The sequence below is a fragment of the Odontesthes bonariensis genome, chromosome 17, assembly GCF_027942865.1.
Source record: "Odontesthes bonariensis isolate fOdoBon6 chromosome 17, fOdoBon6.hap1, whole genome shotgun sequence".
Taxonomy (NCBI): Eukaryota; Metazoa; Chordata; class Actinopteri; order Atheriniformes; family Atherinopsidae; genus Odontesthes; species Odontesthes bonariensis.
Window position 1 is genome coordinate 13,495,509 of NC_134522.1, and position 13,653 is coordinate 13,509,161.

General features: G+C 41.6%; 1 protein-coding gene across 7 annotated transcripts in view; it reads right to left on the minus strand.

Annotated features, from left to right (window-relative positions):
• The window catches only part of kidins220a (kinase D-interacting substrate 220a), a 47,007-nt gene that overhangs the window by 15,726 nt on the left and 17,628 nt on the right, over positions 1-13,653 (minus strand). For all 7 annotated transcript variants that reach the window (XM_075448889.1, XM_075448891.1, XM_075448887.1 and 4 more), the window contains 9 exons: positions 13,276-13,441; positions 12,858-13,009; positions 12,014-12,114; positions 11,486-11,671; positions 11,146-11,286; positions 9,859-10,096; positions 9,648-9,739; positions 7,499-7,643; positions 6,971-7,133 (listed from right to left, as the gene is read on the minus strand). In XM_075448889.1, the coding sequence (XP_075305004.1) occupies positions 6,971-7,133; positions 7,499-7,643; positions 9,648-9,739; positions 9,859-10,096; positions 11,146-11,286; positions 11,486-11,671; positions 12,014-12,114; positions 12,858-13,009; positions 13,276-13,441 (1,384 nt within the window). The remainder of the gene's footprint in view (positions 1-6,970; positions 7,134-7,498; positions 7,644-9,647; positions 9,740-9,858; positions 10,097-11,145; positions 11,287-11,485; positions 11,672-12,013; positions 12,115-12,857; positions 13,010-13,275; positions 13,442-13,653) is intronic.

Here is a 13,653-nt window from a genome sequence, read left to right on the forward strand (position 1 = left end):
ACTAAGAGGAACTACGGCCTCATTCTTGCAAGTAGTAAAGTTATAAACCTCAGATTGGTGATTTACGCAGATGAGGGGAGCTTGAAGCATCCTAGGACCACGGCAGGGTTTGCTCATTGTGACATTAATTGCACAATAAAGTTCAAGTCAGCACATGTGGTTGTTTGATAGCTGTAATGACCAGCTGATAGGCCACGTGAAGCTGAATTGTTGAGTGGACGGCTAAAGTGAAGACAGCTTCAGAATATGTTTGGGTTTTTTTGTCACTAAAATGCATACAGTGAGTGATGAATGGGACAAATACAGCTTGGGATGCATCCTTCCCTATGCACTTTTCATCTGACCTATACGATGCTTTCTACACGGTACCGACATAAACAAAACGACAGCTATCACGACCGACAGTCATTCTCAACACAAGCAAACATAACGTGACTTCGGCAGCATATTTTTTGCATCATAACCTTACTCCTGTGTGGTCTATCCAGGTGCCACCCTGAAGTACTTCTTGTTTTGAGAGTGCATCACCGGCAAAGAATCTCCCGCCGTGAAGTGCATTCGTCAACACAAATTGCTATCCAGGCAACATTCTCTGCGCCTTTTTTGGAAAGTGTTCGCTTTTCCACTTCAATATGTGCAAGTGAGAGCCACAGATGACAAGCCTCTCCTGATCATTGAGAATTTTCTTTGAAAGCAGATTACTAGAGGGACCCCAGTGGAAAAATCTGATTATCAACTCTGAGCATTACTGTGGCTGGCAGCGTGACCATACGCCAAATTAAAAGCTGCTTTTAAAGTAGGGTTAGTGGCATTTCATTGTGGTCTACACACACACACACACACACACACTAACTATGAGAGCCTGACCTCTATTGACTTTTGAAGGGCTAAGATTTTAACATCAGTTAAGGGTCAGACGGGTGTGCGTGTGTGTGTGTGTACATCAAGAGTGCCTATGGCTCCCGCTGTGGCTGAGTGGGGAATCTCACTGTCTGTTTAAAGGTCAGCGCAGACCCTCTTGCAACCCTGCACCGCTATTTATAATCAGTGCTCCACCTTCCAGCAGATCCAGCACAAAGAGACAGCAAAGCAGGAGGGAGATGAGTGCTAATGCTCAACACGGCAGAAATTCCAAAGCATCGGACAGATGCCTGCTCTTAAGCCCCTCAGTCTTTTTCTTTCGATCTCAGTATCGCAATCATGTTAATCCAACATTGTCATCACTGATGGATGACTGAGACTGAGCTGAGGTCAACCAGAGGTGTAGTGGAGGCTTTTACAGCATCTGAAATGATAATTTGTGCTTTGCACAAAAAAAAAAAAAAAAAAAAAGAGAGAGAGAGAACAGAGCAGTTCTCTTGTTTCAGACCAATTAGACTAATCTTTCAACCTCGGCTTACAGACAGAAATGAAAGGGGCTTTAGGATTTTCTAATGAAGAATGCTGCATGAAGTTCTTTCCGTCCTCACGTGGTGGCTTCCACATACACACATACACACACCTCCTGTGTCACCTGTACCAAGTGCCTGTGGCTGTTCTTTTTTTTTTTCCTTTTTAACATTTTAAGCAGCTCAGCAGGAGTTGAGTGGTGCTGGAGCTAGCTGAGGCTGATTCATGCATTAGTCACCGCCAGCAAACACCTGAGGGATTGAGGAACGGTAATGCAGGACAAACCAACAGGCATACACACACTAAAAATGAATTCAGCAGAGGACCAGTTTCACCAACACAAACAGTCCTGTGCGACCCAGGGGACATGTGCATGAATCTGTGTGTGTCCACCACCTGGACTATCTCACTTGGAGCAACAGCATCACTTGAGGCTTAAAATACTCCCAGAACGTTAACAACCAATGACAAACGTCTCACGAAAGCAATCCTGCTGGTATCTCGTTCGATCCTCTACGTTCACGCACGTTGATTCCTTTACCTTGTTTTACCTCCTGAGACTGAACTCTCTCCTCTCCCTTTCTCTTAATGCCATTTCTTATCTTTTTTCCACCCCTCTCCCTTTTCCATCTTTATCTCACACAAAGCATACTTTTTTTCTCCCTGTCCCTGTCTGTCTTTATCTGCCATGTGGTCGGTCAACACAGTGTGTAGGTTCAATGCCGCTGCTCTATCAGTGATTCAGCCAAAAGCCTATTGAGACATAGGTGACTTCACACCTGTCTTCACAACTTCACACACATTTTTAGGCCTTGTGGAACTGGGAGGCCAATCGCAATCAAATGACCAGTTTTACTCCAAATTTCAGTAAAACAGCTTATCTACTGGGGGGGATTCAGCAAGAGGAAAATGGTAGACAATAGGACAGAGAGGGGGAAGTATCTATTTAGCGCATTTGCCACACATCTAGAATCTACAACTGGACAAAAAAATGATATACACAAAAGGACCATGTAGCAAAGAACAAAGACTTTTCATTTTAGGGCAAGACAACTTAAGAAGTGTTCATTAAAAGAAAAGAATAGGATTGCACCATATTTGCCAGTTATGAAAGACATAATTAAAGGACACCACATAAAGGGACTCAGAAGCATGAGTTTTGGAATGGCACTTTTAACCCAGCACATAATTGCAAGTAAATTACAATAATTGTGCCAATTAAAGTAATCCAGAATGAAGAAAGTGTCATCTTAATGTTTCGGTACTTGGAATAAGAGTCTCTCTAATTAAGAGTGAATTGCTAGGCTACATATTCACTCAGATTTTGATTGGTAACAAAAAAAAAAAAAAGTGTCCAAGAAGTGCCTGGTTCCACTCTCGTCACGTCACTGAAAGGATGATTGTCTGGTGGATGAATGCAGGGCCAAGCCAGCAAAATGGAGCGCATGAGAGGATTAAGAGATCATAGATGGATGGAAGTGATAAAACTCATAAGCTGTGACCAAACAATTAAAAACTTAAAATGTATCGAGTCTGAGCCTTTTCCACAAACAAATAGAAAGCAAACACGGTGGCACTTAAGTACCAAACACAACAATTTTACCTGAGAACATTTTCCGTGCCGTGTTCTGCTTAATGCACCGTGTATGTGTGTGTGTGTGTGTGTGTGTGTGTTTCTGTGTGTGTGTGCGCGTGTGTGTGTGTGTATTTGTCGAACACAGCCTGCATCTCATGGTCTGATTAATTACACTGATTCTCGGAGGAGTTAGGGGTGACATATGTTCATGCACTGGTGTGAGAGCTAGTTATGTGTGAGTGCAAAAATGTGTGCGTGTTTGAGCAAGTGTTACACAAATCCAATGCATTAGATTTACATACAATTTGATATGTGTGCATGCGCTAGTTCAACTGCAAAGGCTCATAGGGAAAAATGCTGTATTAGTCAGATGCGTTACAACATCTCAGTGTGTATGTACACAGGGGTGTTTTTCGTTGGGTGTGTAGCATGTAAGAGTTTGTGTGTGCGAGTGTGTGGGTGTGTAATGAACAGAAGATTCAGGTGCAGCGCCAGAAACACACTCCTGAGTGCAGCAGGGGCATCCTGGCGCAGACAGGGCACCAGATGTCAGAGCAGCACAGGAACCTGCTCAGTGGACCAGTCACACTTTTTCTAGAGCTGAGAACTGGATCTGCGCATCCAGGAATAAACTCTATGATGGCCTGACTAAACCCGCCCTCGCAGATGATTAGGTCCAAATACTGTATGTGACCCTCATAACCAGAACTACTTCTCTCAACAAAAAAAAAAAAAAAAAAAAATGCACCGTTTTGATTTTGCTAACTTCCTGGCAAGTCAGATTTTCGCAGGACAAAGCCTAATTGTTTTCTTGTTTGTTCAGTTGCTAAGATAGTTTGTTAGTTAGTTTCATCATGCTTTTCTTTTAGGTGCTTTTTTTTTTTGCATTCTGTTAATTAGGGTGTCATTATGCTTGGTTTAACTCGCAGATCATCGAATGCAAGAAGATGTACGTGTAGCCATTGTTGTTAACACCAAACTAGCTAACAAATGGCCAATGATTTCACCATAATTTCACCAAATAATAATGGCCGTCATTCACAAAACACAAGTCCTCTGAGAAGTCTTCAATCCTTCACAATAACAGGAGAGTCCAACAGAAAATCAGCAACAGCCTGAACATGCTCTTGCTAAGTCCCTTAAAGTTCCTTCACAGAACACCCTCGATGAAATTACAGATATGATGAGAGCGACTCAAAATGCATAAAAGAAATACACACTCTAAGCCCATCTAAAAGTCTTTGGAAGGGCTGCTTTAAAGCAATAAAGCAACTACAAAGCAGTATAGAGCAAGGTGTAGTCATTAAATGTTTAATGGCAGCTAAAACAAAGTAAAACTGACCCATTATGATTCGAACTAATCTGAAAGGACAATGACAAAAATAAAGAGTAGTTGCAAAGGTTACAGCAGCTACAAATAGATTTAAGTGTGTTAATTTCATGTTAACAAATAAAAGGACTAACCCAAGGCGACTTGTGTTTTGTTTTTTCTTCACTTTTTTCCCCCCAGTTTACTGGGCAAGCTGTAACGCTGACTCATTGCTTGAAGTGTAATTTTTCTGGGCAGAAGAAGCAACACAAACATTTTAGCTACGCTCTGTCTGAGTGTGTTAAAGCTCGATTACTGTGAGCCACTGTCGTCTACAGTTAGAGCCATTTTTGTTACAGAGTTACCTTACATTAATTTGGGCCGCAACCCCAATGTCTTCCCGTTAATGATGGAAATTTCTGAGCTTATTAACCGATTACACATTCTCCATCAGATTAGAAAGGCTGTACTGACCTGCTGCTGCTCTGGGAATTAGCATTGCACTTGTCTTGCCTCGTCTTACAACGCCACTTCACATTCATTCATGGACACTTGTTATTGCCAAGCAAGTTGCTAAAAACTTGTTTTGAAAGCCCGTCTGCTTCTGAGTGTTTACATCTTTTCTTGAAATCAAGTAACAAGCCGTGGAGATTTGTGGTCACTTTTTTCACTTGATGGCACATTTGAAAGACCTCAAACAAGGATCAAACCATTTTAATTTTGTACAGAGGAAGATTTTATGTTTTATCCATCTAAAGATGTACAATCTTAAAATACAATAAAATGTCTGCTGATCTCTGTACTGCGGCGTATTAAGCTTTGCAAAGAAGAAACGAGAGGAAGAGCTTGTTGCCTCGTGACTGAGATGCAGGGCGACAGTTGACCTATAAGGGGCTGAGTCACCCCCGCGTTCACTTCACCACTAATATATTCACTTAGTTATGCTCAGGGGATGTGCTGTTCTGTTGTGTAAAAATGGCTGAGCACAACAAATTGTACAAATATATATCTAGACCACATAGCAGATGTGAACACTGTTGGTCTTGTGGTAATAAAATGAAACGATGCCAACTATAATAATGCCAACAAAGTGTAGTTGGGAATAGTTAAAGTTAAGCCCTGCAAAAATGTGTACAGTGAGCCAGTGTGCCATAGTGCATGTGTGCATTCATAAACCCTGTTGACAAGGATAGCCAGGAGGAGTAGCGATCCATTTCTAGAGCAGACAAACAGTCAGTAGCAACACCCTGAGGTTCTTTGAGGCCAGTCAAGTGGTTGCCCATCGCTAACGGAAAAAGACAGAACAACTCATCCGGAACAAAAAAAGGGACCTAAAGAGCCTGAGATCACAAGAAAGAGGAAGAGAAGAACAGAGACAGAAAAAGATACGCAGACAGAGGCCTGACTCTTATCAGAGGAAGATTGGTGCTAGAGATAAGGCCTCTAGACAAGGCGTCGTGTTTAGCCTGTTTGAGGCTTCCTGTCATCATCATTAAGGCAGCTTCTTCGATGGCCATTGCAGAACAGAGCAACCATTTGGAAAAAAAACAGCCAGCGAGGAAGAAGATAAAGTAAGACAGCACAGTTAGTTATGCTGGAGTCTTACGGCTGTCTTAGAGAACAAGCATATCATTTCAGTAATATAGGATGTTCCCACAATGATAATTGCAAAAACCCCAACATTACTTCTAGGGTTTTCAAAGAACCAGGACGAAGATATACCACAGAGAGATCCGTTTTCCCGAAAATGTAGAATGTTTAAAAAGGCGATGGTCAACTCCGAAACCCCATTTCCACACAGCGATCATTTGCATTTCACATATTCTGCAACACTTAGTTCAAATTTAATATTCAAGTGCCATAAAAAAGTGAAACACAATACCTTTTGTCCTTTAAGAGCCAAACAGCAAAAAGCAAGTCTAATGAGGCAGCGGTTTGTGTTGGAGATGGGGGATGGAGAGCTGTCTGCTGAATCTAGCTGGCTGAGTAGCTGACAGTAACAGTTTGTGACACTTCCCTGCCGCAGGAGTCGTGGGTGCTAGTGTATTGTGACAGAGTGCAACCTTTAAAGGCCAGCAATTGATGCACAACAGCATCCAGTCCCAGCGACTCAGACTCTGTCGGCCTCCTCCTCTTGTATGCGGTGAGCACGCCTAAAAGCATTCGTGATCTCACAGACACAGGCACGAGTTCTCATACTGTGCATGCACACAGACATGTAATTTTCCCTTTGTTGCTCCACATCTGATCTTAAGTTGTAACTTGTACAGTTTTAAGAGTTCCTTTGTGAATTTTAAGAAGTCCAGGCAGTATTTCAGTCACCAACCGCCTTGAATATTACGAGCAATTACAAAGTCTGTCTGTCAGTTGCCAATTAGTGTCGCACTCACAGCCATTGGCACTAAATGTGTACAGCTGATGTAGCCCCCAAAGAACAGGAAATCCTCTACTGCCACCTGCTGGTTATAGTTACTTCATTAATTTACAAGGAACAGAATTAATTATTATTTACCGACTCCAATTAGAAAATTTGTTCCGACGAGTTAATGTCCTCAGGGAGGTTTAGATGTGCGGCCTTCAGTTGAAAAAGGGGCATAAAAAGTATAAAAGACAGCGAAAGAAAGATGAAAGGAAATGTGAATCAGATAAGTGGTAACACAATGAAATGATGATGGCCTTTGTTTGGGAGTGTATACCTCTCATAAATGGTCTTGAGAGTGACCTGATCAGTCACCCCATCAGCCTCTTCCAGGAAAAGGATGATCCATGACGTCCTGTAGGGCCACTCTTCTGTCAGGTGGATCCACGACGCCAGACGATCCCAGTTGAAGATTATGTGATTGGCCCGCAACAGACGACCTGTCAAAAATGGTGCAGAAGATTAGGGGCCACTGGTCACCCTGTTATTCCCATCTGCATAACAGAACACATTTGTCATGATCACCAGGATGTGATTTGTTTGAGGTCTGATGGTTTTGATCTTGGGGCGTAATCAGAGGCTTCCATTCTAAACTTAGCCAAGAGCTGGTTTCCATCAAACTCTCAGCACTAATACTAACTGCTTCTGGAATGTATTTTCTGTCTTGTTATTGTATTTTTACATCAATTAAGCCATAAATCCCTAAAAAAACAAAACTCTTAAATAACTTTAAAGTTTAAGTAAAAAATTACAACAAATACTACAACATTCAGAGTCCTAAATCATACAGTGACTCTGTCTTTACCTGTGATAGAAACAATGTTGAGTAGCCTCCTCATAGTCTGAGGGCTGATGTCACAGAACCAGTCCTCGGTCACCAGTAAGTTGGTCAGGTCGAAGGACATTTGTCTGGTGATGGTCCTCTGCATCTGACGACGGCGGTATGTGTCCTTAACAGACAAATTAGCATAAAGTTGTTAATTCTTCATGTCTGGATTCAAAATGTTTCAAGGTGGTGAGGCAAGGTTAATGTATCTCCCCAACAACGAATGGTTTGTTTATTAGTTCTTACAGTTTTACTTGCATTATCCAAACAAGGCATCTCATATTAAGTGGCATGGAATGCTAAAAACAGAAATAATTCAGATTCTACTGTAAAAGATTGATATCAGGAATCAGATGCAAAGCCAACAGAGCCACAGGAAGCCCATTTACAGAGCAGAAGTATTAGGTCCTTTCAGTTGTCTGAAGACAAAGCACCAGTGAAACAGAAGCATTAACAGCTGAGCCTAGAATAAATTTGAGTGGGCAATCTCACTGCCCCACACTGTGCATCATAAGACATGTCAGGGTCACCATGGGATCTCAGGTCAAGTCTTCTCATGATTTATGTTTGAAATGACTTAGGAATAAATGCAGATAGGGAGTATGACCTCAAAATCTTATGCTCACAACCCCCTATGCACCCAGGTAACTTAAAGGCAATCCAATTATACATAATAAACTTTGGTAAATCAGTGAGAACGACAACAACAACAAAAACTGCCAACATACTCAAGAATAGATTTGTGCTAGAACCCTTTAAAGTTGTTAACAGAGTCTCTCTTTCTTTATCTCTGAATCTTCCCCATCTCCGAACGGGCAAAACATATGCAGAAGTTACCAAAGAGCCACTGTCCAAAGCTGAAAAGTCATGACACACAGGCGAGCTATTGACACAGATCTACAGGAAAACATCTGTGATGGTATCAGACAGCTGTCATGGTCATGAGCCAACGTGAGGCTTTTGGTTGACTTTGAAGTTGTAACACCAGTCTCATGACCTCTTTCTCAGAGAGAGAGTGAACATATGGCCAGCACTAAGTCAGAACGGAAAAGGTCTAATCATACAGACAACCCTGTGTAGCTAACCTTTCAATGTACACTGACTTGCATAGTAGTCTCAACATATCAATAGATCATTTAGATTTTTGTCTTGGGAGTTTAAAATGACTGAAAAGCTGATTTCAAGCAGAAATTCTTAGTTTCATTCAGTTCCAACAGATCTAATCAAGATGTTGAGGTAATTATGTTATCCGCAATTTAAAAAGCCATATGAAAATGGCATGGATGTAGTTCATTTCCCCCCCCCCGCCCTCATTTTAATCTCCTCTTGCCGAAAGAGGGTTCTCCTGCCAAAATCTAGCGAGCAACAAAAAAGAAAGGATTGTGCCCGATAATAAGAGGACTAACACCAATAATTGAGGGTACTAGATAAACTCGAGGTACAAACAAATGTCAAACAAACAAACAAACAAGCAGGAAGGCAGGAAGAAAGGGGGGGTAGTAGGAAGGTCTCGCAGGAGGGAGGAAGGCATCAGCGACAGCAGCAGAGTCACTTAGCCTCCTGCCAGCAGACCTGGTGCCAGTGTTTTGTCACAGGGACCCACTGCTGCTAGGCCTTGTCATTAGGCTGTGGCAACACAGCAGGAAGGATAAACAGCCATTACATCAATTACACCAGGAACCTTGGCCGCACACTGAGCACCTCTCTGTTTTCAACTATGTGTGTCGCCCTTATTTCCTATGGCCTCTCCAGTGCCTGCCAGTGCAACGCCTGTGCATTTCTTAAGCCAGAGTGAGGGTTTCTAAAACAGTACTTCTCCGCAAACTCAATATTTGCAGATTGTGAGCAGGTTATATTCAAGTTAAAGAAAAACAGAGTATGCTTGTTAGCGCTACACTACTTATATTTCTTATTCTGATAATGTTATTTATTAATGCCACACTTCCACAAAAAAAGTGGTTATCTTTACTCTGCTTAGATAGTTTTTTCCATTTTTAATGCTACAATTCTTTCCTGTCTACAAATTTTAAACTGGGTCAGGAATCACTGATGTGGGTCTGCAAACCCCAACAGAATATCACAGGTATGAGTGGCCTGTAGAAATATGGTTGTATTTGACAGAATTTACCCTTCGATTGAGGGTGTTCTTGCTGCCAAACTTGGCCTGGTCTTGGGCTAGGCTGTTCTGGGACAGCTTCCGGTCCATGTCCTCATGCCATCCTTAAAAAAGGCAGAGAGAAAAGTCAGAATACCACTCAGTTTGACTTTGTAACATTAGAGTTTAGAAACTAAACCATCTTATAGTACACCTGTGTTCATGAAAATGTTTAATCGTTTACCATCAGCAGGCAGACCGTCTCCGTTGGTGGGGGCTGCCATGCAAAGTTTTTTGGCTGTACTGAGTCCTCTGCTGTTAAGGAATACTGGCAGATGGACAATATTCCTCATGTAGTCATGTCCATTGATGTTCGAGTCTCTCAACACACTATTGAGGTTTTGGTTGATAGCTTTGATGATAATATGGGGGTCGCTGGCAAAGATGGATATAAAAGGACCCTTGGAGAAGAGGACCCTCACCTATAATGAGAAAGAAACCGTAAGTAAGTTGGTAAAGAACAGTTCTCACCATATTTTATGATGCAAATAGATGTTTTCTAAACTATGATATATGCCGGATGCACTAATGTTTTCACTATGTTTTTGAAAATGGACTGGAGTTGGTTGAGTCATATGAAACTGTATTCAGCACAGCAAATCTTTTATTGTTGCGTTAACAACTTCAATGTAAAAAAAAGGGTGCTTCACATTCTAATCAGTTCACGACTCAACAGCTTGGGGCAACAGTCAGCTGTAGTGCTTAAACTTAATGACTCCTGTGAGAGCTGACTGTCTGCAGCACATGGGGCTGGGGATTTCCTCTCTGCTAACTAAAGAACATTGTCCAAGTGTCACAGGACATTGATTTGTGCTAGATGTATTCATGGTTTGTAAACCTCGGGCCAACACCCTCAGGCTTATCCCACAGAACAATGAAGACCCGTACCTGCTATAAACACCATCAACTTAGGCGCCATCACATGATGTCTGCAACTTTAATGCATTGGGAGCAAAAGTGCACAGACTGCAGAAAATGTGATTCAATTTGGACAGTGGTAAATAAGTAAGCTACATGAAATGGATTTCTGAGTGGTGTATGAAACATTCCCAACAAAAGACGGTTTCAGAGTGACTGGGAGGTGCTTGCAGAGATTAGAAGATTGCATTAGCACACAGGAGGTTACCATCTTGTCTGGGATTACTTCACCAAATAATAACATTTAGCCAAAGGAAATTATATTACAGCAGCTGCGAGGAAGAATCTAAAGCTGGAGGCAAGCTAAGGCAACTGGGAACACCAAGGCGGCTGCACTGCAACATGGATGTGTAGGCTCTGTGAGGACAGGTCAAAGACCTGATGTAAGTTCGGGTCACATGACAGCTGCTCTACAACGGTTCGACACAAAGTGATCAATTTTCCTGAGTTGCAGGTGTCAAAAAATGCAATTATTCCATTAACTTGTTATCAGTCAAGAGGAAGCTGTTTTCATCTGTTAACTGGAAACAGCCAAGCCCATGTAAACACACACCGTGTCCAGCATCTGCAGCACTTTGTCCTGTTCACAAGCGTCAAGCCCATCGATGATCACAGCCATGCGCGTCTGGTTCTGGGTAAAGCCATCAATAGTTTTGGCCATTTTTGACATCATCTCAACTTCATGCTTCAGAACCTGGTAAGAGACATGGCAAAAACAATGGCTCAAAGCAATTTAATTCAATGTTTACCCACTTAGGAAAATTGATTGTATTGAGAAGTACAACTTCATAACTTCATAAGCAAATGGAATGTCCCATTAGCTGTGACAACAGGATGTCAAGGCTTTCCATTCACAGTTGATTAGGTGCAATTGCTTAAGTATATTATTCTACCTTCATAAATCCCTCACTCTTGAGCTTATGCAAGTTGTTGGCAGCACTGTGCAGACGTTTCCTCTGAGAGTTGAGAACAGAGTCAGCCACCTGCCACCAGGTCTTACAGTTGAGGAGTAAGGCCAGCCCCACCACGCTGGCCATGGCTATCAGTACTGCATTTACTGTCAGATTCTCAGGGTCCACCTAAAGAGAAGAGTAAATCAATTTTAAAAAAAAGCATAACATATTGGCAAAAAACATTAAATGGGCAAGTTTCTTCTTCTGCTGCTTTTTCAGCCCACATCACCCGTCACCCGTCTATAAGCTCTCTTGAAAAATACAAAAAGAAAAATAACAACTACGATTCCACATTGGACAACTCAACACAAACAACTTTGTAAATACAGTTAGTAGGGACAGGACAATGATTGATAGGATTTCTTCATTAAGGGCTAGGAATACCAAAGAAAAGACAAAAGACCACAAGGGCCATTCAATATAACTCTACATCTACAGAGATATGCAGAAACACTTGCTTTAACCCACCTTAAAGATAGCCAGCAGTGCCATGCCAGCGAGCAGGCAGCAAAGTGTCAAGGAAAACAGCACAAAAGAGGGAACGCAGCATGTTTTCTTCCATTTCTGTCCTGTTGGAGGAAGGTAAAACTATAAAACAGATATACAAATGGCACAATCAAATTAGAATTTCCCGTTTCCACTAACTTCATATATGAATACTATTTGAAGAATGATGTCATTAATGAGGAGAGCATTGGCTTGATTGTATATATGTGCATCAGTGCAGGAATAGCTTAAAATGACGATTGTTGTAGATCATTTATATTGGTCTTGTCGTCTCTGTTCACTGACATTTAAACAAGGCCTAAAAAGCTATGGTAATAAATATTCAGTATAAGAGTCAACACTCCTCTTCGTCGTGGATGACTTCTCCAATCCTCTGCACATTATTGCAGAAATTTAGAAGAGCACCTTAAGTAGGATGTATAGTTTAAAAATAAATCCTCTTTAGGAAAGGCCCTGACTCCCCTGATGGTCATTACATATTTGCTTATTGGTGTGGAGTAAGGCTCCCCTTCTGCTGTGGTGGTGTTTATGGCAGCTTTGTCATAACAAAGCATACCCAACAATGTCTTAATTATTAGTAATTCTGCATAGCGGAAAGGAACGGACGGATATGACATGATTATATACCTAATGGGTCCTGGTTTAGAGAGCTCTTCTTTATTTTACTTATTTCACAATCAGTTATTCAGGTCAGCATTTGCAGATTTTCCGTTCTTTATGTACTACCAAACTTTTCAGTGTGATGTCGTGTGCCAATTAAAGAATTATTACACGGCAGACACAAAAGCAAAGACTGCGGCGTTACCTTTGATTTCATCATTCATGAAAACCCTGAAAAGCCTGGTGGCTAGGAAGCCAAACTCCCTCTCACAGGCATCCGACAGTGTGGCAATCATTTCAGCCAAGGAGGTCTCCCCTCCAACACTGGACAGACGGTTATAATCCGTGAACAAGAACCTGTGTAGGATGTAAGAGATGATTTGCTCAGTTACACCACATGCCTGCAGACGAAACTTAAGTATTTACAAACTACGGTAGAAGGACTGTATATTAGTCAACGGGGAATGACTGTGTTCAATTTCAAAAGTCACATTTAGTGTTGCAATCAAAGTCCACTTTTTAATGAATTTTTTTTGGTTAGACATTTTCAAATGGACTGAAACGCTACTAATTTTGCAGACAACTTCATTGACTAAAGCAAGTGTTTCTTCTGCGTATATCACCTGACAGGGAGGGCACGGGTGGTCTGCTCAGGAAGTTCAAGAGGGTTGACAAACATCAGTCTGAGCAGCAGCTCCAAGTAACCGATCTGACGAGCCAGATGGGTGCTAATGACCCACGCCCAGTTCCAGCTTTCCCTCTCACGTCGGCTTCCAAAGTATACCAACACTGGATATGGGAAAACACATGCGTGCTCAAAACAGCCAGAAAAACATATATATAAAAAATAAAAATATATATATATATATATATATATATGTATATATACATACATTTTATCTTCATTTGAGTATTTGTTGTGAGAGTGTTTTTTTGATCCAGGCTCAACTCTTAAAACTCAACAAAAGTTGATAATAGCTGTGTTATGGCACCCTCTAGTG